Source organism: Miscanthus floridulus, chromosome 9, assembly GCF_019320115.1.
Source record: "Miscanthus floridulus cultivar M001 chromosome 9, ASM1932011v1, whole genome shotgun sequence".
NCBI classification, from domain to species: domain Eukaryota; kingdom Viridiplantae; phylum Streptophyta; class Magnoliopsida; order Poales; family Poaceae; genus Miscanthus; species Miscanthus floridulus.
In genome coordinates, this window is record NC_089588.1 from 133,911,254 (window position 1) to 133,937,369 (window position 26,116).

The window sequence follows — 26,116 nt, forward strand, 5'->3', positions numbered from 1 at the left end:
TTCAGTCTCTCACGGTGAGCTTTACCAGCCGCAATAAACTTCCTTAATTCAAAGAGGTACCGCGGATCATTCACTCTATCGATCCGGTACATCCATTCCGATCTATCCATCGTATCTGCGAACATTATCCATCACAATCAACATTAAATAAAGAAGAATTAGGAGAAATTGATGATTTTTACGTCCAAAATCATGAAAAAGAGAGGAAATGACGATGTGAAAGATGAAGCATGCATCTATGATGAATCTAAAGTTAAAGAAATACATGACATCATTTTTTCCATTAAAATTGATCTAGATCTAGATCTAGATCTAAAGAGAACTCTAGGTGATGGAAATAGAGAGAGAGGATGGAAGGAGAGAGGGAGAGCCTTTATGAACCTCTTATGATGTCCTCCTCCCTCAAATCCAAGCCCTAAAACTCAAATCAAAAGTTTTCTCAAATTTTAGGGCAAAGCCTCCCCCCATGAGTTTTGAGAGAGGAAGACCCGTGAAGAAGAAGGAGGGTCTGAGGTCTGTATTTGTACAGGCTTTACCGCGGCGGGCAGTTTAAAGAGCCCGCTATGGTAAACCGTATTAACCGCGGCGGGCTATTCATACCGCCCGCCGCGGTAAATAACGATTTCCTGCGGCGGGCAGGTAAGGTTGCCCGCCGCGGTAAACCAATTTCCCGCAGCGGGCGCCCCGGTGGCCGGCCTCGCTGGCCGGCCACCGGTTAACCGTGGCGGGCAAAAAAGGTGCCCGCCACGGAGCGTGTTTTGGCCACGCTGCGCAAATTGATTCCTGTAGTAGTGATAGTGCTGCCTTAGCGTCACAAGAATAATAATGCATCCGGATATTCAATCGGATGGTTTCCAAGGCTCACAATAGTAGCAATTGGTAAGTTCCCAACAAAATATTAAAAAATGGAACTTTAGTGTATACCGAGAGCCTATTTCGTTTATGCTAAAATTTGGCTTATGATGATACTTATACTAAAATATTGTGAGAGGATAACACCGTTCGTTCGCTGAAAAGTGTTTCAGCGAACGAACGGTGTTATCCTCTAACAACATTTTAGTGTAAGCATCAGCATAAGCCAAACTTCAGCATAAGCGCCATGATTGAAGACCAGAAGGTATCTAGCTAGTTGCCTAGTTAGCACTGTGTTATTCCGCTCAGTCGCTCAGGCCTCAGGCGTATAGTCCTGCTCCATCTTGGCAGTAAGGTTCAGGATGGCGTTCCACGACGATGGGAAGCCAGACGATGGCACCAGACGGCCGATAAGTCAGCTACACCCTACGTCGAGCGATCTAGCTCTTTATCGGTGTGATGACCGACTTCAATAATTGGCTCGACCTGTTGGTTCGGAAAAAAAAACATCCACCAATTTTTGAGGGGTCAAAGCAAGGTGGTAGATCGGTGTGGGATTCATCATGCGAAAGAGGACAGCCATTGCAGCGTGCAATTGCCGTGGGCTGTGGGCAAGCAGGCAAGTCAAGTCGACGCTTGTACACGCACTGAGCTGTGAGCTCGTAGGCTCATCAAGAGCATTATATGCCGAGGGGCGAGGGCCCAAGAGAGGACGACGCGACGTCTATAGAGTTCACACGGTCCTCGTCATGCACGGCCAGTCCATACATGAGCTCGTCTGCTCATCAAGAGCATTGTATGCCGAGGGCCCGGGATAGGACGACACATGACGCATGAACACATGACACCCGCGCCACGGAGTACTCACTTTAATATATTTTTATTTTATCGTGTTGTGCACCAAGCAACCTCAAAGGACAGCACCATGTGGATTCTACACCTAGGAGCTCCTCAGAGAATTCGAGAAATGCAGCATGAGCTACATGGTGCTAAAGGATTCACAACGGTAGTGGAAGAAGAAATATGTTGAGCAAGAGTGCATAACCACCACTATTGTAGCCGACTTCTGCGACCACAACATGCACCAACGTGTGCATCGGAATGGCAGATATTTCTGAGACACATGTATGATCTACATGTGTGTGTGTATATATACATAAATACGTATATATTTCGCATGCGTATTTCCAAAACTGGCAGTGGTGGTTCTAAGTAAAACTTATTCGATCGGTTTGCAAGAATCTTGCAATTGCGAAACAAAATTCCAATAAGAGATTATGGGAAATGAAATAATTCTTGTGCAAAACATTAACGCTGATGGCACTATTCGGATGGCTACCTAACAGAGGGGGGGCTCTTAGCTTTGGCCGCCTCTGTTAGCATGCATTTAACAGAGGTGGACTATCTCGTGTGTTTTGCTTTCGGATTGCTGTGTCTCCATGCCAATATAGCCATTGAGGCTTCGTCCAAGATAATCAACGAAGCTTCCTCTAAGAAGCGTAGCGTAGCCATCCCACTTTATTATTGTTTGTAAGTACATGATGCCGCGGCCCGTGGGCTATGGGCAAGGCAAGTCAAGTCGCCGACGCCGGTACATGTGCTGAGCTCTGAGCACGTAGTAGGGCTCATCAAGAGCATTATATTATATGCCGATCGAGGGCCCAGGAGAGGACGACGCGATGTCTGTAGATCGAGTTCAGACGCTCCTCGTCGTCGGCATGCCTACTAACTAGAGCCCCATGCACGGCCAATCCATGCCATGAAGATGGACGCAGCGTTACCAATGGGCAATGCCCGTGGTCTGCGGGCAAGTCAAGTCAAGTCAAGTCGACGCCTGTGTTGAGCTGTGAGCTCGTAGGCTCATCTAGAGTTCACACGCCTCCTCACCATGCCTACTGCCTGGCGCCCCATGGCCCATCCATGCATCCACCCATCTGCAGACGCTGGATCCTGATGCACCTGACCATCGATCTGTACGTGATGATCCCAGATTGTACCAGCATGGACGCACTGCTGCTCATAGCTACTCACCCTAAATACTTACTCCCACCGTTAAAAAAAAAGAATATAATTATAAAATCCGTACCGGTGAAGGAAGCTGAAGTTTTATTAAGTTTATAGCAAATAGTATTAATATTTATATCTTCAAATACATTTATTATGAAAATATATTCTATGACTAATCTAATGATACTTATTTTATATCAGGAATGTTAGTATTTTATTTATACAATTTTAGTCAAGAATTCAAATTGATTGATTTTTTGGATGCGAGAATTGCTTTCTCGTCGACCGGAGGGAGTCCTCCACTGCTCATCATGCGGTGCTCACTGTTCAGGTCAGAGGTCACTACTAGGCGCGGCGAAACGTCCGCCCGCGACGGACGACTGGCAGCCGGCATCCTTCTGTGCCTCTGCGTTCATGACACATGATGACGCAAGACACATTACGCCAGCCACGGAGTCCTCGATCAGTTCCACACATGACTTATCGTCGTCTGTGCATCTACACGATCTCACCTGCTCAACACAACAGCTGTAGACAATTCTGATTAGTTATATCAATGCTGATAGACTCAAAAAGACAATTCTTAGTACGAGCATTGAGGTGATTTTATTTTTCGAGGTGGAATTCTCAGGATATAATCTCAAGGGGTTTCATCCCATCTCTAGTAACTCTGCAAACACCTAGATAAAACCTCATTATCCGCAGACCAAAACAAAGGTGCCAAACAGAGACTCCACGTGTTCTAAATTATAAGATACTTTGCTTTTAATATGTATCTAGCCATAGTATATATCTAATGCCGCTAGTGTGCCACTTATTTAGTTTTGCTTTTTATCTCTGGAGTAAGGGACCATGACGCCTAAGAGGGTGGTGAATTATGCAAATTAAAAGTCTACTTCTAACTAAGGCCTCTATTTCCACCTAATCAAAACCTATGCAAGTAAGTAATTCATCTAAATATGCAACTACGGTTTTGCTAGGTGTGTTGCTATCTCTACCACAAAAGAGTTATGTAACCTAGGTTCCAATCCTATCAACTAAGTTAGGTAAGTAAAGCACATAACCAAGGTAGCATAGTAAATGCGGAAGGTAAAGATAAGATAGAGATGTAAACTCCCGTCGACGATTACGGTATTTTTACTAAGGTATCGAAAAACGCTCAACCTTTCCTCTAGTTCTCATTGGAGCCCCTCGCAAGGGTCAAGCTCCCGGTCGGGTAACTCTGTGGATAGCCCCGGGCCTTCCCCATGCGCATGTGGGTCTCCGGTGTGCCTTCTAGCAAGCCTCTCCCAGAAACGCTCCCCACCGTCTTCACTATCAAGCTTCCGGCCGAAATGTCACGGGCCTTGTTCCCTTCGGTACACAGTGACAGCCACACCATAAGCGCGGTTGGTGTGGTCTCGCAAGACTACAAGCCCCGCCGATTACAAATACGGTGTGCGCAAGCACCTTGGCTTTAGAGGTATGCAAACCTCACAAGCAACTAGACCTAAGCCTAGAGCAAGCGCATATGAGCGTGGTCTAACTAACCTAAGCACTTCGCAAAAGCACCTATGCTAATCACCAAGTGATCTTTAAGCTTTATGCATGTCGAGAGCACAAATGAGGTGTAACAACACCGTCCTATCTTCCCTCAGCTCCCACACTCTTCAAATGGCCGGTTGGAGTCATATATATAGGCCACAAGTGGATATATAGTCGTCAGGACCGAGCTCCACATTTCTGCGTGGGCACCGGACATGGTGTGGCAGAACCGTCCGAAATAGCACACTTGGGGAGGCGCTCATCTACTACTAGACATTAAGCACCCCGAAAACAAGCTACACCGGACAGTTCCGCCGAGCACACCCCAAGGGAGAACTTGAATAATCCACATTTTCCCTCCAGGATCCAATAATGAGAACGAGTTTACAATACTTAGTTCATTTCATGCAACAAGAGTTCTCAGAAATACATTATTATAATACCAAGTTCAGAGTGTAGAATTTAAACAGTAGAATTACAATAAACATCTAACGATAAGATACAAGGATCCGTCTGTGCCCACCAGAAGAATCCTCCACACAACAGCTACTCGTCAAGTTGCATCTGCAATAGGGGTAAATAAACCCTGAGTATACAATGTACTCACAAGACTTACCCGACTAGTAGGAATAATTTCCCGACTCCAAAGGATATGATAAGCTTTATGGTTTGCTGGGTTTCCTTTTTGCGAAAAGCCTTACTAGTAGTGAATCCTTATGTAGGTGTTTTATTAGCGATCATGATTATTTCATTATCTAACCATTCTATGTAAGCACCTATTATACTTTCAAGCAAGGGTCGAGCAATCGGATCCATTTGACTATCTTTCATCTTCCAGTTCTTACTACGGTGCTAGATCGTAGACAAGTCATACCGTATTACACCACGATTCGTGAATCAATGTAGCCCAGCTGGGTACCCCGAAACACATGCCCCGCTTGTACCCCAAGCACAAGTCGGACCAACCCACCACTCTTCTGTCAAGGGGTCTAGGTCTCCGTCCAAGCTTAGACTCCAAGCCCCCACACCTGAGTCCCAGACTCAGTGTGGTGCTTAGACCTCCACCATCCCCACCTTCAATCAGTCGGTCTGGAAAGAGTCCAAACCCATGACAGGAGAGCAATGAGCCTTTCCGCTCCCATAAGCAAGTATGTGCTCAGGATAATAAGTCTGTGACCTGACTAGAATCCAATGCAACGGTCGGTCCTTAACCGACACGGACAAGGAAAACAGTGTAACCAAGCTATGCCCTGTTGGCCGCGGGACACAACCCGTTACACCCACCAATACTCGTACCATATCTCTGCCCGGTCTCCATTTCCTTTTACCATTTTATCATGAGAGTAATAATAATAATCACCTATTGTGAGTAACGGTAGGTTACTCACATTACCGGTGGCCTAAGTATAGCGGCTACTCGGCCTATGGTAGTAGGACTCATAGGTAGGTTATCTATGCTTGTAGTTTCAACAATAAGACTGTAGCGTAAATGCACATCACATATATATATCTAGTGATTATTCAAAATAAGGGTTATGCACCGAGGATTGCCTGGGGCAGGCGCGGTGTCAGCTCAGTCAGTGTGTGGTGGCTCCGTGACCTCCTCCTACATGAGGATCTCCTCCTCGTACTCCTCAATCACCTCCTCGTACTCATGATCTCCGATGGTCACGATCTCCACCAACTTATTCTCTACATGCATGCGATGATGATGCAACACTTAGCATTTCATCAAGAGCAACTCTTAAAATAAGAATACACATGGTAACTACTAAGCTAGCTTGTGGGGGGTACAACCCTGGATACCTATGGCAGACCACATGGGCTGCGCCCCCAGGGGCGGCCTAGCCCACAAGATGAAGCCTTGCAGGGCACGTCGCTGCTCAGCGTATCCCGCAAGACACCAGGAAGATATCCTGAAGATACTACGAGATCCGTTAGGATACGTATGATCCCATGATTCCTGTAATATGTTATTCCTTTTCAGTTATCTCCTAGATCTAACCGACTTGTAACCCTACCCTCTTGACTATATAAGGCGGGCAGAGACCACCTCCAAATGCACGCAATATCATACGATAGCCAATACAATCCAGCAGAACATAGGAGTAGGGTATTACGTCGTGTTGACGGCTCGAACCTGTCTAACTCGTGTGTCTCTGTTGCCTTCTTGTTCTCGATTATACTCATCTCTGCCGATCAATCTACCTTCGTGGGATACCCCTCGGAGGACGGCCGACGATATTCTGTCGACAGTTGGCATGCCAGGTAGGGGCGTGCGTGTTGTTTCCTTGTCAAACAAGATGGTACTTTTTGTAGGCTCTTTGTCCCTCCTGTAGCCCGGCCAGATCTTCATGGTCGGATCGATCTCTTGGATCATCAACGCTGACGGAGTTGGAGAGCTCATCGAGCCGGTGCAGATCGATACTGTGCCGATGACCCCAACACCTGCGACTGCAGATCCGATCTCGGAACCACTTCTAAGGTCGCCTTCATCGATGACTCGCCGCCCGCTTCCCCGCTACCTAAGAGGTGGATTAACAACGACGATCTGATCGCGTCCACCGATCAGGTTGGCCAGAAGCTCGCCGATTGCCTCTCCATCACCGAATCGGCTCTGACCACTCTGTCTCAGCACCGACCACCCTCCGATCTAGATCTATTGGAGGCTGCTCGAGAAACTCCAGGGGTTATGGCGCTACCCTTCAGGCTCAACAGCGCCACCACCGCCTATCAAGACGCCCTAAGGGGCAAATTCACTGACCAGGCGAGAGTTATCCACCCTCTCGCCGACCAGATCGCCGAACAGCTCTCTCTCCGACTGTCAACATGCTGCACATCGGCCGACGCCACGAAGCATCCCTCTAAACCTTCCTAGAGGAAAATTAGAACTCCGAGTCCTAGGGCTCTACGGAGACCATCTCCGAAACCTCCTTTCCCGCCCTTCCATGGAGGCAGAATCTTCAACGTCAGCATCGACAGCCCCCACAGGGCGGGGAAACCGAGGAGGAATGCACCGCCCGCATCAACAAGAACATCAACCGCGTGTAGCGCCAAGCAAATGAGGATGCCCTTGCGCTAGTCGAGGATGCTCGCAATGATCAACTCGACTTGCAAGGAAGGCCACATTCACTCCACCGCAACCTCATCGACGAATTTGTCCGTGTTGACGGCCACGACGTCTATAAGACCCCAAGCACCAACTTGGTTGTGGCTGCCAATGAGCTCGCTCGGCTCCCGCAAACACCAGAGGTTGTCAAGGTAACCGCCATGCTTAAAGCCATGCACTGCCAGGTCAACGAGATCCATCAGGATCAGAGACCTTCATGCTCGACGAGCATGGTTCGCTGATCCGCCGCCCCCAGATCTAATTGCCGCCCTAGCAGGAGCCGCTTCACCGACCAGCATCGTGATGATGCACTACCCTTCTAGGGGGGAGCTAGGGGGGACCGCCTTGGCCACCCTCATCAACACGACCAAGAGGTCGAACAAGACGTCTGAACGCACCTCAACCACCTCCAGGACGCGCGGCGTCGAATCGACGAGCGCCGTCTTTCTCACCATGAAGAAGAAGTACGCTGGCGTCAAGAGTACGAGCAAGAATTTGGCGACCCGGACGCCGCCCTCTAGCCACTCAACGCTGGCAGCGCTGCAGATGGTGATGATTCCGAGGGGCCCCAAGCATTCACAAGGGTGCTCCAAACACTCTAGTGGCCCCGTGGTTTCAAAATTACCGGGGTCGAGCCCTATAAGGGACGGATGAACCCCACACAGTGGCTACAGGCTTATGCCACCGTTGTGCGCACTGCCACGGGAGATACCAGCATTATGGCAAGTTATCTTCCCGTCATACTCACGCCAACTGCGATGAATTGGTTCACAAGCCTCGCCCCAGACTCCATCGGATCCTGGGAAGAGTTGAAGAAGGTCTTCACCGACAACTACATGGCTACATGTACTCAGCTGGGCACCAAGCATGACCTAAACCGCATCTACCAGAAGCCGTCCGAGCTCCTCCGTAGCTACATCAGACGCTTTTCGGAGATGAGGAACTCTATTCCTAACATCATGAAAGCTGATGTCATCACCGTCTTTGTCCGAGGACTCCATCACCGTGACCTCTGCTCCAAGTTTAATTGTAAGCCGCCAACAGGGATTGGCGAGATGATTACGACTGCCAATCAGTACTCCGACATTGATGAGGCTAAAGTACGCTTCAACCAGGATGCGGGCACTCACCGACCAACTCGCTGCAGCGATGAGCGTCCTGACGACCGACGCCACAACGACCACCACTACGATGACCGCAATCATCATCGGGACAGTGGCCGTGATCGGCCAGAAGGATCCAAGTCTGGTCAATATTGCTGCCGCCGACCAGACCACATCGTCGCCGCTGTTGATGAGCCTCGCGCTAAGCGCAACTATGATGAACAGTACAAGAAGATTCTTGAAGGCCCGTGCCCTCTCCACAAAAAGGCCAAGCATAAGATGAAGGATTGCCTCGGCTTGGCTAAGAAATTCTAGGCTAAGAAGCTGGACGATGACAACAATGATGGAGCCAGAGGTCGCCGACCACCTGGTGGCAACAACAACGCCTTCCAGGATCATTCCAGGATCATGACAAAGTGATCGCCACCATCTTCGGGGGCCTCACCGCCGCCGAGAACAGAAGAGATTAGAAGCTCACCGCCCATCGGGTGCTCGTCGTCAACGCGAAAGACGTCGTCGCCAACCCCAGCTATCGCCCCTGGTTCGAGGTCCCTATCACCTTAAGCAGGGCTGATCAGTGGGCGGATATCCCTTACACAGTGCGTTCCCCCCTCGTCCTCGATGCAACCATCCAGGAAGTGCTTTCAGAAAAGTGCTCGTCGACGGTGGGAGCGCTCAGAACCTCCCCTTCGCCAGAGCCCTAAAGGAGTTGGGCCTCGGGATAGGAGACCTCACATCCTTCGACTCCTTCTGGGGTGTGGTACGTAGCAGGGCATCCAATCCACTTGGAGATATCACCCTCCCTGTACAGTTCGGCACGGCCAGCAACTACCGCGTCGAACACATCAACTTCTACATCGTCGACTTCAACACCGCCTACCATGTCATACTTGGTCGCCCAGCCCTGGCCAAGTTCATGGCCATACCGCACTATGCCTATCTAGTCCTGAAGATGCCTTCGCCTGTAGGAGTCATGGCCCTGTGGGCCAACCTCTCCATCACCTACGCTTGTGAGACAGAGAGTTGGACTCTTTGCGTGGCTTTCTTCTAGGCTGTTAACACCTCCTCCAATGTCTTCTTTTGAGTGTGGATCATTTTCTTCATGTTCCATAGTTGATCCAAGTCCGCGTTGCATCCTATTGAACTATAAAATAAACACTAGAAAGCATATTAGTCCAATTTAGTTGTGTTGATCATCAATCACCAAAATCAAAAGTAAATGGGCCTAGGGTCCATTTTTCTTACATGTGTCCAGTTTTGAGGATTTTATTCAGTAATTGGTGAAAACAAGATGGACTGAAACAATACTGCCCGTTACTTATAGGAGCTGTAGCCATTTGTTGGTCAATATGTCTCACTAGGAATAATTCGGTTTTTAATAAACCAAGCCTAAAATCGTTTTTTTTGTGGGTCCTATTCAAGGTGACACATTGGCTATGGTTTTGTGCTCAGTTGCAGCAAACTGAGACCCAAATAGGGGCCATTATTCAAGCAAGTCGTCCACTCGGAGGGCATTTGCATTTCTTTGCCTCAAATGGTTGTCATTTTATTTTGCGGATTGTTTCTCAATTTGAAATTCTTGTGTGCAATACGTTTTTCATATTGTAATAATTGTGGACTGATGCCTCTTCCTTGAAGTGGGCTCAAGCAGCAACCTTCATTCCATTATCTAAAGAAAGTGCATAGCTAAAATTATAAATTTAGAAAAGACAAAACACCTTATAATTAATTTGGAATGGAGGGAATAACACCTTGTCAGCACACAACGAATAATGGCAAAAACAACACCAATCAGCGACCATTAATTACTCCCTCCCGTCAAAACATATGTTTTAATCATGTGTGGAGGCGGGTAGATGAATAAATTAAAATGACTAAGCAAGACCATAATAGAAAATCCAATGGAAAGAAGATGCCGAGAGCCTATCATCAGTATTTAAAGGGAGGTATGCATATACACATTCATATCATCATAGATAGAAAGTGGAAGCAGAATAAGGTGGTGTGCTCTTCTCGGTGCCTAGTTGGCTAGTTAGTACTGTGTTATTGCACTCACTCTCTCATATAGTTCTGCTCGATTTTAGCTGGCAGGTTCGATGGCGTTCAACGACGATGAGAAGCCTGCTACTACTCCGAATCCGAATGGAGGTATCGTCTTCCGTCAGCCTTCGATTGATGCATGCATCCATGGATGTCAATTCGATCATTGATGTGTGCTTTATGCGTTGCAACGGTATGAGTGGAGTTGCAGTGAACAAACAGGGTCTAGTGACGATGAGGATTCCGAAGTACAGCAAGAAAGATGTGGCTCTCACGGTGGACTCAGTGACGGCAATGGTGGAGATCGAGGCAACATCCTCCACCGCCGTGAGGGAGGGCCTGGACCTGGTGGCGGTGGTGGACGTGAGCGGCAGCATGCGAGGGCACAAGATCGAGAGCGTGAAGAAGGCCCTGCAGTTCGTGATCATGAAGCTTACCCCTGTGGACCGCCTCTCCATCGTCACCTTCGAAAGCAGCGCCAAGAGGCTCACACCGCTACGTTCCATGACCCAAGCTGCCCAGAGCGACCTCAAGACAATCGTCGGCCGCCTGGTTGCCGACGGTGGGACCGACATCAAGGCCGGCCTTGACTTGGGACTGGCTGTCCTCGGCGACCGTGTGCTCACGGTGTCCCGCACCGCCAACATCTTCCTCATGTCCGACGGGAAGCCGGAGGGGAAGTCCTCCGGTGACCCGAGGCAAGTCGACCCCGGCGAGGTGTCTGTCTACACCTTTGGTTTCGGCCAGGGCACAGACCACAAGGTATGCAACACTAGCTATTGCTACTCCAACCAATGCTACTGCTACCGGTCGTATCGATCATTACTGCTAGCTAACCAACCTATATGCCACTGCTATAGCTGCTCACCGACATCGCCAAGAAATCCCCCGGCGGAACGTACAGCACCGTGCCCGACGGGACGAACCTGAGCGCGCCCTTCGCGCAGCTGTTGGGTGGCCTCCTCACCGTGGTGGCGCAGGACGTGCAGCTGACCCTCACCCCAAAGACGGGCGACGGCGACCTGGACACGATGGCGGTGGCCCCCGGAACGGACTACACGCAGACCACCGACGCCAACGGCGTGATCACCATCACGTTCGGCACCCTCTTCAGTGCAGAGACGCGCAAGGTTGCCGTCAACTTCACTCTCAAGCAAAGCTCCGAGAGCGAGGCCTACAACGCGACCTTAGCCGTCGCGAGGCACAGCTACGCCGCCGAGGAAACGCGGCAGCCAGCCCAGAACATTCAGCGGCTGCGCACCACGGAGCCGAGCTCTCCTGGCGTCGCCGGCAGCGAGGAGCGGTCGGTGCAGGCTGAGGAGGTACGCCGGCAGCACGCCGACATGATCTGCAAGGCTAGCGAGCTGGCAGATGGCGGGAAACTGGACCGCGCGCGGGATAAGATTATGGACGCCCAGAACGCGCTGGAGGACATCATGCTGGACGACGGCGACAGGATGGTGAACGCGCTCCGAGCCGAGCTGCTGCGGCTGCTGGAATACATGGAGTCACAGAAGCTCTACAACAAGCTGGGCCACCCCTACGCGCTCGCCACCATCATCTCCCATGGTCGCCAGCGTGCCGCTGGAAGGGGCGACGAGGAGGTCATCTCCCTCTACGTCACGCCGCGCATGATCGCCTACCTCGAGCAGGCCAAGAAGTTCGAGGAGAACCCGCAAGCGCCGGTACCCACCGCGGACAAGGACGTCGAGCAGGAGCTGGCTGCCAACCCACTCGCCGCCTTCTCCGCCCCGCTCGCCTTCTACCTGGAAAACGCCATCCAGGCGCTGCAGGCCATCCAGAAGATCATCAGCGCCACCACAATTTGATATTGTTTCGGGTCCAATTCGAATTTACTATCCCCGACGCGCATGCCAAGTTGTTCTTTGTCTTTTCCTATTATATTGTCGTACTACTAATATGTGTATCCAATCCAATAAGCGTCAGCGGCCCCTGAGATGTCCCCGCATTGTGTTTGTTTAATCACTCTGTCTATCTAGCACTTTAATGTAATGAAAGACCTTTTTTAGAGTAACTACAACTCTACAAGAGCACATATATAAGGGGGTGTTTGGTTTTTATAAGCCCTCCTAAAATTCCTATCACATCGAATGTTTAGAAACATACATGGAGTATTAAATATAGACTAATTACGAAACTAATTACACAACTTGCGACTAATTTACGAGACGAATCTTTTAAGCCTAATTAGTCCATGATTTGACAATGTGGTGCTACAGTAAACATGTGCTAATGACAAATTAATTAAGCTTAAAAAATCATCTTGCAAATTAGCCTCCATCTATGTAATAGGTCTTGTAATTAATCTATATTTAATGCTCTTTATTAGTATCTAAACATTCGATGTGACATGAATTTTAGGAGCGACTAAAGAACCAAACACCCCCTAAATTGGATCTCTAAACTGGGTCGCTGAAACTGTTTATACACTCAAAACAGATAATGTCCACAACATATTCAATAGACCCGTCAAGTAAAATTCACTATCAGTCCACAAAGTTTTCCGAAAGTGTCATATGTGTCCCTAAAGTTTCAAAATGCATTTTTAGCTGCCTGAAATTGTAACGAGTCTAACCCAAGTCCAAATGGTTGTTTATCCAACCCGTTATCCTACATGGTAGGTCGATTCAACGCTTACATGGCTCTGCCAAATGGGACACACATGTCAAGCAGGAGATGGTGGCAAACCCACTCGCCTCCATCTCCGCCCCGCTTGGCTTCTACATGGAAAACGCCATCTAGGCGCTTCAGGCCATCCAGAAGCTCATTGCCACCACCACAATTTGATATTGTTTCGGGTCCAATTCGAATTTACTATCCCCGATGCGAATGCTAACTTTTTTCTTTATGCCTTTTCACAGCCAAATAAGTTTGATGACCTAAACGAGTGATTTGCAAGTTTAGAGAGCGGGATGACATAGCCGAACATGTTTCAGAACCTAAACGGATGATTTACGAGTTTATGGACCGGGATGACATAGCCAAACAAGTTTGAGGACCGCTAGTGGATCTTACTCTTTTAAAATCTACCTGGATATTTTCAAAGTATTTACGACTACCGACAACACTACTAGTATTTATAGTTGTCTAAATGGGTGGCAAGCACATGGCCCATCCCTGGCATGATTTGCCACGGAACGGCGGGGCATGACACTATCAGGCACGGCCGTGCCATCGTGGCATGTCGTGCCGTGTCACCATGCCTATGTCGCGGCCCAGGGACGGCACTAGGAGGCTTGAACCATGTCGTGCCGCGTGGCACGATGGCCCACAGTGCTCATGCCGGCCTTGGCCTACCGCGCAAGGCCACGGATGAAGCACATCATGCCACGCCGCCAGACGCTGTCATCGTGCCGTGCACCTCGTGACGTCGTCGTGTCATCACCGCCGCTGCAGATCTCGCGTTGCCATCTCCTTCCACGCGCTGTCGACCTAGGGAGCCGAGTGGTCGCGGAGCAAGGCGGCCCATGGTGGGGTGGACAAAGGGGAGAGCGGAAGGTGCAGCACCGCCGGTGCCGGATTTGCTCTGAGCTCAACTGAGGGTGGAAGGAGGGAGCGTGGCATAGAATGTAGGCATAGGGAAGAAGACACTACCCCAGACAAGCACATAATTGTCGGTTCAAAACCCCCATTCACTACTAGATTTTGAACCGACAGTGGCATACCGGCAATGATGGGGGGTTGACATCACTGCTAGTAACTCAAAACAACTAGTGATGTACAGGCAAGAGTATTGGTTCCTGGCGCCACTTGATAGTGTCCAGTTGAACTAACACTGCCGGTTTCTGGCCCAAACCGACAGTCATGGTCAAAGCAACACTGTCGACCGGTGCCTCAAGCCAGCAGTGCTGAGCAAGCCAACATTGTCGGTTGGTGGCTCAACCCGGTAGTGTTGAGCAAGCCATCACTGCCGGCTGGTGGCTCAAGGCGGCTGTGTTGGTTAAGGAAACACTGCCGGCAGGTAGCTCAAGCCGATAGTGATAGCTTCAACAACACTGTCGGTTAGTATTTCAAACCAACAGTGATGTCTTGAGCAACACTGCCGGCTCGTGGATCAAGCCGGCAGTGCCCTCTTTAGCAACGCAGACGGTTTTGTGCTAACCGGCAGCGATCTCTTTTTCGTATTTTATCGTTTTATAATTTATTTTATTTTGTTTTATTTTTTGTGGAATCAGGTTTTGCTTTATATTCACTACGTACTCGACAGGTCCATCAACATTAAACATTACAAATGTTATGATTACAGTTCAAATGTACTTATCAAGATCTCGATCCTTCAAAATAAAAAAGAAGTTATAATAGTCTAGCGAGCCACTCTAGCCCGTACTGGTCCTTGAACTTCACAAACTGTGTAATGAAGAATGTTCTGTTATATTCCAATACCTTGGCTAGGATGAAGGCTGCTAACTCCGATGACAGTGCTAAGATCTTCATGTCTAACAGCCTTTGGTGTTTAAATTTCTTGCGCTGTCATTGAAAAAAGATGATATTGAAAGGCACAAATATAAGAGATAACAGTAGATTGTTTTGTTGAATTAACGGATATAAATGAAATGGGGATTATACACACCAAAGCATCTGCTTGCTCTGATTTTACGCCGAGGTAGTGAGCATTGCCCATATTACGTAAAACCCACATTCATTGCTTCCCGCCGGTTGGTTTATGGTCTCCAATTGCATTGGTGCAACCTAGAATGGGACCTTCGTCCCACCGATCATTCTTCCCTAGATACTGTGCCACATTATAAAGTGTTAAAAAGGGGCAACATTAGAATGTGCTATGTGCGATTACAAAATAATATGTTATTAGGTTCATTTACTCATTCAGCACTTTGATTAGCAGATCGAGCAAAGAAAATTCATTTTTCCTCGAGTCCCACACCTCGTTACGATTTTTGCGAATATTGATAACAATGAAGACGAAATGGTTGCTGCAATCACAAAATTCTAGTTATTAATGAATAATCATAACTAAAAAAGAAGCATAAAAATAAGAGCAGAAAACACATACTTGCAGTTGTAGGCTAGAAGTATTTCGGTTTTATTATTCATCTTGAAAGCTTTGAAAACGACAACTACTGTTACTGTCAGATCTTCCACTTTATTTCCATACGTGCCTCCGCATGTTTTCTTGTTGACTAGCCTAGGGTCCAAGAAGGCTATATGAGCGTTTTTTTTGTTTAAGCAATATTATTTTGGTCGTGTTGTCATCAATCACAAAAAGGGGGAGATTGTAAGGAAAATGGACCCTTGGCCCATTTAGTTTGGATTTTGATATTTGATAAACAACATGACCATTTGGACTAATGTTGTTTGCTAATATACAAGGTATGGTTCAAATGGATGCAAGGTGGACTTTGACTTAGGCAACGAGGTGATCCGGATGATCAACACCTCAAAAAAGACATTAGAAGCTTTTTGAAGACCTGCAAGACATGCTAGAAGTCCAAGACACCAAGAAGTAGAAGCGCGGACACAAATAGAGAAACAAAGATGAAGCCACTTAAGCCGAGAAAAAGAGGTGAGTGAATTGGAATTTTCTTAAGATTTGGGATCTGCTCAAATTGACATGACACCAGCTCAAAGATGTAGAGCTTTTCATTAGCTTTCCAAAAAGTCCAAGATCACCCAAATCGGAGTTTAGAGCTAAATGTTACGCCCAAAATACAGAGGTGTGTCTTTGCTGGAAATTGAGCGTCGGACGGTCCGACGCTAATGGTCTGGCGCCCCTATCTTTGGTCTGACGCTCCCTGGACTAAAGTGAACAATGGCACCATATAGTCCAACGCTAATGGTCCGATGCTCCTAGAATTGCTAGTTTCAATGATAACCTGCAGAAAGCGTCAGACTCTGTCGCAATGGTCCGACGGTCCATCAAAGTACGATCCGCAGAAAGGGTGATCTTCTCCCCAAAGGCCATATCTTTGTTTGGGGCTATAAATAGGACCTCAAATAAGCCAAATGAGGTGTGGAGTGAGAAAACATACCAAGAGTGTTGCTACACCATCTTAGAGCTCTCTACATGCATAGTGCTTAGTGATACACTCGGTGATTAGCGTACGTGCATTGCAAAGTGCTTAGGTTAGTTAGACAACACTCATATGTGCTTGCTCTAGGTTTAGGCCTAGTGCTTAGTGAGGTTTGCATACCTCCTACCACTCGGTGCTTGCACGCACCATTTTTGTACTCGGCGGGGCTTGTGGTCTTGCGAGACCACACCAACCGTGTTTGCGGTGCGGCCGCCACCGTGTACGGGAAGGGAACAAGACCCGCAGCATCGGAGAAAGGCACATCGGAGACCCACTTACGCGTGGGGAAGCCCGAGGCTATCCATGAAGTTACCCGACCGGGAGCTTGGTCCTTGCGAGGGATTCCTTGTGAGGGGCTTCAATGAGGACTAGGGGAAGCTTGAGCGCTTCTCGATACCTCAGTAAAACTACTGGAGTCATCGATGGGAGTTTGCATCTCTACCTTATCTTTACCTTCTGTATTTATATTACGTACCTTGTTTTTATGCTTACTTTCCTAGCTTAGTTTGATAGGCAAGTTGATAGGATTCGAACATAGGGTGCATAACTCTTTTGCGGTAGAGATAGCAACATATCTAGCAAAACCTTAGTTGCACATTTAAATAGATGACCTTCTTGCATAGGTTTGGACTAGGTGGAATTAGGGGGCCATAGTTAGAAGTAGACTTTCAAGATGCTTAATTCACCCCCGTTAGGGGCACGGTCCCTTACAGCGGGTGGTGTGAATCTTCGCGAGCGGGGACGCGCGGCACGGGCGGGGCGTGTCGTTCGGACGGACGGACGCCCTATAGGAAGCATTATCATTACTTTATGTACATTTTATTATGACAGTGTTACGTAATATTTTATAAACAACAATAGATTCAATGGCTATAGCCGGCGATAATGATTAGAGTCTAACAAATTAATGGTGAGAATGTTTCTTGTGTAATTAGCTCCTACATGTTGTTCACCGGTTAGCGGTGTCTTTTTTGGGTTCTTCTCTATCACCGACAGGAACTCGCCGAAACGTGACATAGGATGCTGCGAACTTCTTGGCTCCTCCTTAATGAAACACGTGCTTAGCATGTTGTGAAAAAAGAATTTCTAGGATTTTTTTTGATCTATTCAGTAGGGAAAGCCCCTACCTAATATTTTTTTGGATTTCAATTAAAAGAAAGAGTGTTCTGTACACAAGAAAAAGTACAAGGCCATAATGCCCAAAGGAGAAAAGAAACAAAAAAAAACTAAGTGAAATTCTCCTTCCAGCTAATTAGCGCAGCATGTCTACTTGGCTTGGTCTTTGTGCAAACACGGTCAAGCTCCTCCTTGAACTGTCTTTTCCAAATGCTGAGGTTTGCCTGTCCATCATCAAAGATGACTGCATTTTTTGTTACCCAAATGATCCAGCATGCCGTGATAAAAATTTCTCTGAAAATTGGACTTCCAAAGGATGTTCTGGCATCAATAATCATATCTAAAGGTGGCAAATTTTGGTTCCAACATATAGGGATGTTATTCCAATATGTTGTACTGAAGTGGCATTTAAAAAACAGATGCATGCTAGTTTCCTCACAGTCAGAGTTACATAGGGCACAATTGTAATTTTCTAGATCCATGTTCTTCCTCCTTAATAGGTTCCTTGTGTTGATTCTATCCCTGAGCAAGAGCCAAAAGAAAAACTTATGTTTACCAAGGTTGCTGGAGGCCCACATCCAATTGAAGAGTGGAGAAGTTTCTATGTGGCCAATCATAATTTTGTAAGCCTTCTTACTACTGTACTTGCATGATCCCCAAGAATAGCACCATATGTCCTTTGTATCTGTATTCCAAGTTCTCTGCTGAATGAGAGTTTGCAGTTCTTCTAGCTTATTTGCAGCTTGTGTCGACAAGGGCAGGCTAAAAATTTTGCTTACATCTTGATCCAGAAAAAATTGGATGGAACATTTCTTCTTTCTGGTAAAGGAGAACAGTTGAGGGTATAGGTCTTGGAGGTTTTGATCTGACCATTTATTAGCCCAGAAAATAACAGTCCTTCCATTGCTTGGATTACAGTTGGCAAAATCTCTGAATTTATGAAAAAGAGTCATAATGTCTTTCCACCAAAACGATCCAATTGGACTCCTAGCATGTGGTGGTGTCTGAGAATTAGAGTAGAATTTGGACCATGTTATGGATACCCAGGGTATTTCTACCTCATTGTAGAATTTGTCCAAAAATTTCATGAGTAAAGCATTGTTCTGACGCTTAATGTCAATAATACCTAGCCCACCTTGATTCTTTGGTTTACAGGCTATTTCCCAGACAGCAAGACAAGTTCCTCTCCTGTTGATGTCACCCTTGCTCCATAAGCAGTGCCTTCTATTATATCAATTTGCTTAATTACTTGAACTAGGATTTTGAGACTGCACATGTAAAATGTAGGAAGAGCTGAAAACACAGAGTTCACTAGAATGAGCCTTCCATCATAAGATAAGTGTTTACTGACTCCACAAAGTCTTTTCTCAATCTTTGTCAAAAGAGGTGTGAATTCTTGCAGAGTAGGCTTGGTTAGTCCAAGTGGAAGCCCCAAATATGTGAAAGGCATAGTTCCTATGCTGCAACCAAAAGTTCTTGCTAAATGAATGACCTTTTCATCTGCTAAGTTAATGGGCACCAAGAAAGACTTCCTAAAGTTCACATGTAAACCACTAGAGTCAGAGAAAGATCTCAATAAGCACTTGAGATTAAAAAGGGTTCTAGCATCTCCAGGCAAGATGAGAAGAGTGTCATCAGCATACTGTACAATTGGGAAGTCACCTCCAAAGGTGTCACTAAGAGGGTGCTTGAGGATGCCCATCTACCAAACTTTGTTGACAACAGATTGTAGAAGGTCAGCTGCTAAAACAAACAACAGGGGTGAGAGTGGGTCACCCTGCCTGACCCCTCTTTTACACTCAAATCCTTTTCCAGGAATACCATTCAGTAGAATAGAGGAAGTACTTGACCCCAAAATGTTTTGAATCCAACTTATCCATCTTGAAGAAAATCCTTTGTATTTAAGGATTTGCAAAATAACCTCATGCTCTAGTTTGTCAAAAGCTTTTTCAAAATCTAGTTTGAGAATTATGACTTCCTTTTTTGAGTGATGACAAAGATGAAGGAATTTGAATGCCCATGCTAGACAATCTTGGATTATTCTTCCTTTGATGAATCGATATTGATTGGTGTGTACTAGTTGCAGGATCACAGATTGCATCCTAGCTGAAAGTAGCTTTGTGATGTACTTAAGAGTGTAATTCAGGAGAGAAATGGGCCTGTAATCATCAATTGTTTCAGGGTTGTTCTTTTTAGGGATTAGGGTAATGAAGGAGGAGTTCACACTCTTTAAGTCTGTATTCCGATGATAAAAATCTCTGAACAATCTTATGAAATCACCATTGATTATATCCCAACTCTTTTTAATGAACAGTCCATTAAAACCATCTGGTCCAGGAGCATGGTCGTTTGGCAGAGATTTGATGATAGCCTCAATTTCAGTTTGACTGAACTCAGTGTCTAGATAATCAAGATTATGCTCTGCCAATAATGTGCTGAGATCCTAGTGTATGTTAGAGAATTCACAGATTCCTAACCTTTGCTTATAAGATTGCCATAGCAAATTTTGCTTTTGTCCATGCTCTGTGACAACAGTACCATCAGGCTTTGTAAGAGAAAAAAAATGAAATTTCTCTTATGTTCTATAGTAGCCATAGTGTGGAAAAAGCTACTATTTTCATCCCCAAATTTCACCCATCTAACAGTGTTTCTCTGTTTCCAGTAGATCCTTTTAGATTCCAGTAAAGATGCAAGGTGATCCTTGACCAGCCTTTTGAAGGCCTTTTCTAGATCTGAGAGTTGTCTTTGCTCCTCAAGACCATCCATGAGCAGTAGAACCCAATTGCAATTATAAATGAGCTTGCTTAGCTTGGAAAGGTTCTTACTCCATTTTCTCAGACCAGCTCTGACATGTTTGAGCTTTAAAGATAGATTTTTGGATGCATTGGCATATACTGGTGAATTATTCCAATCAAGAGCCACAATGTTTAGAAAATCAGCATGATCAACCCAATAATTTTCAAACCAGAAAATATTTGATTTGGGGATTGAGCTTCCAATGTGAAGCACATAAGGAATGTGATCTGAAATTGGCCTTGACAAAGGTTGTACATGTGTAGCAGGATAGGAGAGGGTCCAGCCAAAGGAAGTAAAAGCCCAATCCAACTTGACAAGGAGGGGGTCAGATTGCATATTGGTCCAAGTGTAGCTTCTGCCATTGAAAGGTATTTCAACTAAGTCCAAGTCAGAAATAATTTCATTAAACAAGTTCATTTCTGACAGATCACCTCTTGGTTTGTTCCTATTTTCAGGTTGCCTGATCATATTGAAATCCCCAGCAAGTAACCAGTCATCAAACTCACTGGTATCAAATTAGTTCATCAGCCAAGTGCCAAAAGCTTGCTTCTGGTTGGACTATTAAGGGCCATATATGTTTGTAATATGAAAACTCTTATTATCCAGCTTTTTTCTCATCTTAATAGTGATGGCATAGGAATTTGTCTGAATTACAGAGCCCTCAAACACACTGCTGTTCCATGCTGTTAAGAGACCACCTGCAGCTCCAACTGAGGGAGAAAAAGCAAACTGATCAAAAATTTTGGGACATAATTTTTTAATGTAGAAGATGTCAAAGTTCTCCCTTTTTGTCTCATGAATACAAATGATTTGGCAAGCACTCTCTGTAATTTTCCCTCTTAAAGCATCCCACTTTTCCTAAGAATTAATGCCTCTAATATTCCAAAACAAAATTTTACTGTATCTTCTACTATCCATAAACACAATCTATGTAAAAAAGACAAAGTTTGTTCATACAAATGACAAACTGGATCAGCCATCTTATGTATTTGTGGGGATGTGAGTGAAGCATTTGTAGGTCTGTGTAAAAACTATGCAGCCAACTCTGTCATTTCGACAACTATTAACATGATTACACAGGATGAGAGTAGAGGGCATTGTATTTGTATCGAGACTCACATAACCAGGCTCAAAGGTAGGAATCAAGACCACAAAGAAATGAAAAGCAACATTAGCATTAACAAGGAACACAAGCATCAGAGACAGGCAACCCAAACACTTCCCAGGATTATTAAAACAGCAAAGGATGCAACAGTACATGATCTTATTGTTCTAGTACACAGATTGGGACCTGGGACTAGAGAGGCGATAGACACCTAAACATGGATAACTTTGGAGCAACAAAAGCAGCACCATTGCAGGTGCACACAGAGACAAATCTGTGATACTACTCATCTATATTGTCTTTCTCAAGAAGAGCAGCAGAAGTAGCCTCAGGCTAGATCTGTAGGAAACCAGTTGCAATTCCTTCTAGAATCTCTTTGGAGAGATGTGGTGCAGCTCCATAGTTGGAAGGCCCTGGAATGATGGCCAGACGGGTGGGATCAACAACAAATTCCTCTGTAGTGAATGTCTCCTTAACTTGATTGGCCGCCTTGGCACTTGTAGCATCCTTGTAACCTCCAAGTTTGTTTGCAATTCTTCTGCTACGCCTCAGAAAGCTATCATCTAACTTCTCCTTAACCTTCAGGTTCTTTCTCTTGCATGGGGTCTAGAAAATAGCAGGAGCTTCATCCAGGATCTCAACTTCTTCATCCTCATTTTCAGTTTTTGCTTCAGGTTCTCCAAACTCTGCATCATCATCCCCCATTGTTGTATCAACCTCTTCTTCATCAGAGGTGACGTAGTCCAAGACAATCTTCTCAGGAGATGATCCCCCAATCTATGGAGAGAGAAGAAAGGCGAAATGTATGAGGAGACATTGATCATTAAAATAGGTAGGAATCAGTGTGCCATGATCAATAACTAACAGATTCAGAAAGGAAAGAAAGTTAGATGCAGGTGTGATAGATATGAAATTCAGTACCTCTTTCAGAATGGATGGAACCACTGCAATGAGGGGATCAGAGGGCAAACTAGGACCATAGATCTCTGATCTAATCCTTAGAGCCGGGAACTGCACGATTGCATTAGCTGGAGTGGGGCTTGGCAGGTTCTGAGAGCTGCTCACTTGAACTGAACCATTATGGACACTGATGGCTTCAGTTTGTTGCTGCACAGCCTGGTGAAGGGTCGAGATGGCGGAATAGAGGGGGGTGAATAGTCCTTTCTAAAATTAATCGCGTCGGCTAACTGAAACAAGTGCGGAATTATAACTATCGGTCTAGCCAAGACTACACCCCTCTATCTATGTTCTCTAGCACATTCCAAAGATACCAATTAAGCAACAAAGGTGCCAGGCTAGCTAGAGCTCGCCTAACCAATTCTAGAAGCAAGGTCACACAAACCTATGCCACTAGTACTTTAAGCAACAAGGGAGCTCCTATACAAACTAGTAAGCAAAAGCACAAAGCTATCTAAGCTTACTAGCAATGCTCAATAACAAGGCAACCAATGCCAATTAGGGAGTGCAATTACTTAGCTACACAAACTAAACAATGTGACTAACAAGGTTACACAAACCAAATTAGCCACGTAAGGGAGCTACTTCTATGCTACACAAGCAAGAAGGTAACTAGTAAGCTACACAAGCTAACTAATTACAAGAGCAACTACACATGCACAATGTATATAAAAGTAATTACAAGCTTGTGTAACGAGGATGCAAACCAACGGGAAGAACAAGGTTGACACGGTGATTTTTCTCCTGAGGTTCACGTGTTTGCCAACAAGCTAGTCCCCGTTGTGTCGACCGCACACTTGGTGGTTCGGCGGCTAATTGGCATCACCTGCCAAGCCTGCATGTTGGGCACCGCAAGAACCTACCCCAAAAGTGAGGGTAGCTCAATGACACGCTTTACTAGATTTTCTCTTCGCGGCTCCCATGGGGTGAGCACAACGCCCCTCACAAAGCTCTTCTCTGGAGCACCGCACAAGCTTCTTGCGGGCTTCAACGGAGACCACCACCAAGCTGTCTAGGAGGTGGCAACCTCCAAGAGTAACAAGCACCACCGACTTACAACTCGATCACCTAGTGCCACTTGATGCAACCTCATGATGCAATCGCACTAGAATCGCTCTCTCACACAATCGGGTGATCACTATCAAGCATATGTGAAATGGAGGGCTCCCAAGCACTCACAAGCATGGACACAAAGTCCCCTGAGGTGCTCAGCCCTAGCCATGGCTGAGGCCACCTTCAATTTATAGCCCCACAGGCTAAACTAGCCGTTACCCCTTCACTGGGCAAAACTCAGGACGACCGGACGCTCCGGTCGTATCGACCGAACGTAGGACCTCAGCATCCAGTCAATGGATGCTCGCCATGTGTCGCCTCCATTCAACTTCAGTCACTTGATCTCAATGGTCAAGTGATGATCGGACACAGCAACCCTAGCGTCTGGTCATTTCCAATAAGGTACCAGTCACGACTGGACGCGTCCAGTCCTTCTCCAACTTTTCTACATCGCCTATGTCACCATACGTCAGCCTAACCGGACACACCCTGCCAGCGTCCAGTCACTTCCAGCGCCAGCGTCTGGTCAAAGACCGTTGCCTGCATGCTCTGTGCTACCACTGACTAGACGTAGGACCCCAGCGTCCGGTCACCAAGTGACCAGTGTCCGGTCCACTCTGTGAGACCCTGCCTTTTCTATATAGGGCGCCGGTGGCACCATCGGACTGTCTGCACTCTATGGGCGGACACTCGGCCGGTGGAGTTACGAACCCTTGCCTCTGTTCCTTCACCAAGTTGATCCACATCAACTCCAACTTCTTCTCCTTTGCAAATGTGCCAACACCACCATGTGTGTGTGTGTTAGCTTTTCACAAACGTTTTCCAAAGGATTAGCCACTCAACTTGCCATGCCACTCGATCCTAATGATGATTCAAAGTTAGATCACTCGAGTGGCACTAGATGACCGATATGCAAACAAGTTTGCCCCTCTTGATAGTACGGCCATCTATCCTAAACCCGGTCATCAACTTCTCTACACACCTATGACCGGTGAAATGAAATGCCCTAGATTATACCTATGCCTTGCGCATTTCATTCTATCTCCTCCAATGTCGATGCAACACATGCACCAACATGATCAACAATGATATGATCCACTTTATATCATCACGTGATCATATTGGTTCATCGATCTTGACTTCATTTGCTTTTCACCGTTGCCTTCGTCCATCGGCGCCAAGTCTTGCTCAAGCTTCACCGCCACGCGGTCCATCGCTCCAAAGCCTCCGACTTGCCCTTCACGCTTGCAACCTTGCAACCAGTCCATCAAGCTAAGTCTTGTCTTGATCTTCTCCACCTTAATCACATGACTCAATGTCATGTCTCATGTGCAATAAGCTCCTTCATCTTCACATGTGTGAGCTTTGCAACATCTCCAAGCCATTTTCACCTTCATGGCATATGTTGCTCACACATATGTACCTATGGACTAATCACCTGTGTATCTCACATAAAAATAATTAGTCCACCTAGGTTGTCACTCAATTACCAAAACCACACAAGGACCTTTCAATCTCCCCCTTTTTGGTAATTGATGACAACTCTACAAAGATATGGAAATTAAGCTCTTTTGGATTCATGTTGCTTGCCCAAGCAATTTTACCATGTGTAAATGATTTTGGACAAGTACCACAAACCCGAAATGGTAGTATTAGCTCCCCCTACATATGTGCTAGAGTGTTTGTTTTGAAGCTCGCACATATGCATAGATTGAAATTGTGGGAGAGTAATTACTACTAAATGATGCTAAGGTGTATAGAGTAAACCTTTGAAGCATGATACCAATCGGAGTTGCGCCTTTAAGTTCATCCTTAGCACCATGGTTAGCTAGATATCACTTGGAAATAGAATCACTAGATACCTCGTGAGATCAACATTAAAACTAAGGTACTAGAATTACTTAAAAAGCATATCAAGTGTCTAGCTATCATCCTATGCATACTAGTTTTCATTTCATCAATCAAATTCTACAACTAGCATACATCACACAAGCATGCATATTGAATTTTAAGAGCTTATGCAATGCAAGCAAGCACATGAATATGCACATATCAAATGCAATCAATCAAAGTTCATGAGCTTGCTCCCCCTACTTGTGTGCTTCTCTTGCACAAGAATTTTGATCCATCTCTTTTCTTCAATGTTGCTCCCTCTTTGTCCATGTCCATGTCCAACCTCTACTTCTTTGAGCTTTTATATCTTATCTCTTCCTCTTGTACAATCTCAATCTCAAAGCTTTCATATCTTTGTACAATCTCTCCCCCTTTGTCATCAATTTCCATAAAAGGTGTGCTTCTCATTGATGCGAAGGTATGCATTTGGGGTAGATGGTTGAGGCTTGAATCTTACATTTTGATGGACATCACTTGATTGTTGGAATGACACCATTTGTAAATACCACTT

General features: G+C 46.1%; 1 protein-coding gene across 1 annotated transcript; it reads left to right on the forward strand.

The window, feature by feature from the left end:
- The first annotated feature begins 10,506 nt into the window (after window positions 1–10,506).
- LOC136482994 (probable E3 ubiquitin-protein ligase EDA40) lies at window positions 10,507–12,713 on the forward strand. Its single transcript, XM_066480131.1, has 4 exons — window positions 10,507–10,594; window positions 10,680–10,743; window positions 10,847–11,397; window positions 11,496–12,713. Exons 1-4 carry the CDS (start codon window positions 10,508–10,510, stop codon window positions 12,462–12,464), a joined length of 1,671 nt encoding a protein of 556 aa, XP_066336228.1. The 5' UTR covers window position 10,507; the 3' UTR covers window positions 12,465–12,713.
- Window positions 12,714–26,116: the final 13,403 nt, after the last annotated feature.

Excerpts from the sequence above, each read along its gene's own strand:
- LOC136482994 (XM_066480131.1), top strand. The coding sequence starts at position 10,508 with ATGCCGAGAGCCTATCATCAGTATTTAAAGGGAGGTATGCATATACAC. Across the intron at positions 10,595-10,679 it reads GAAAGTGGAAGCAGAATAAG|CTGGCAGGTTCGATGGCGTT; the intron begins GTGGTGTGCTCT and ends GCTCGATTTTAG. Across the intron at positions 10,744-10,846 it reads TACTCCGAATCCGAATGGAG|TGAACAAACAGGGTCTAGTG; the intron begins GTATCGTCTTCC and ends GTGGAGTTGCAG.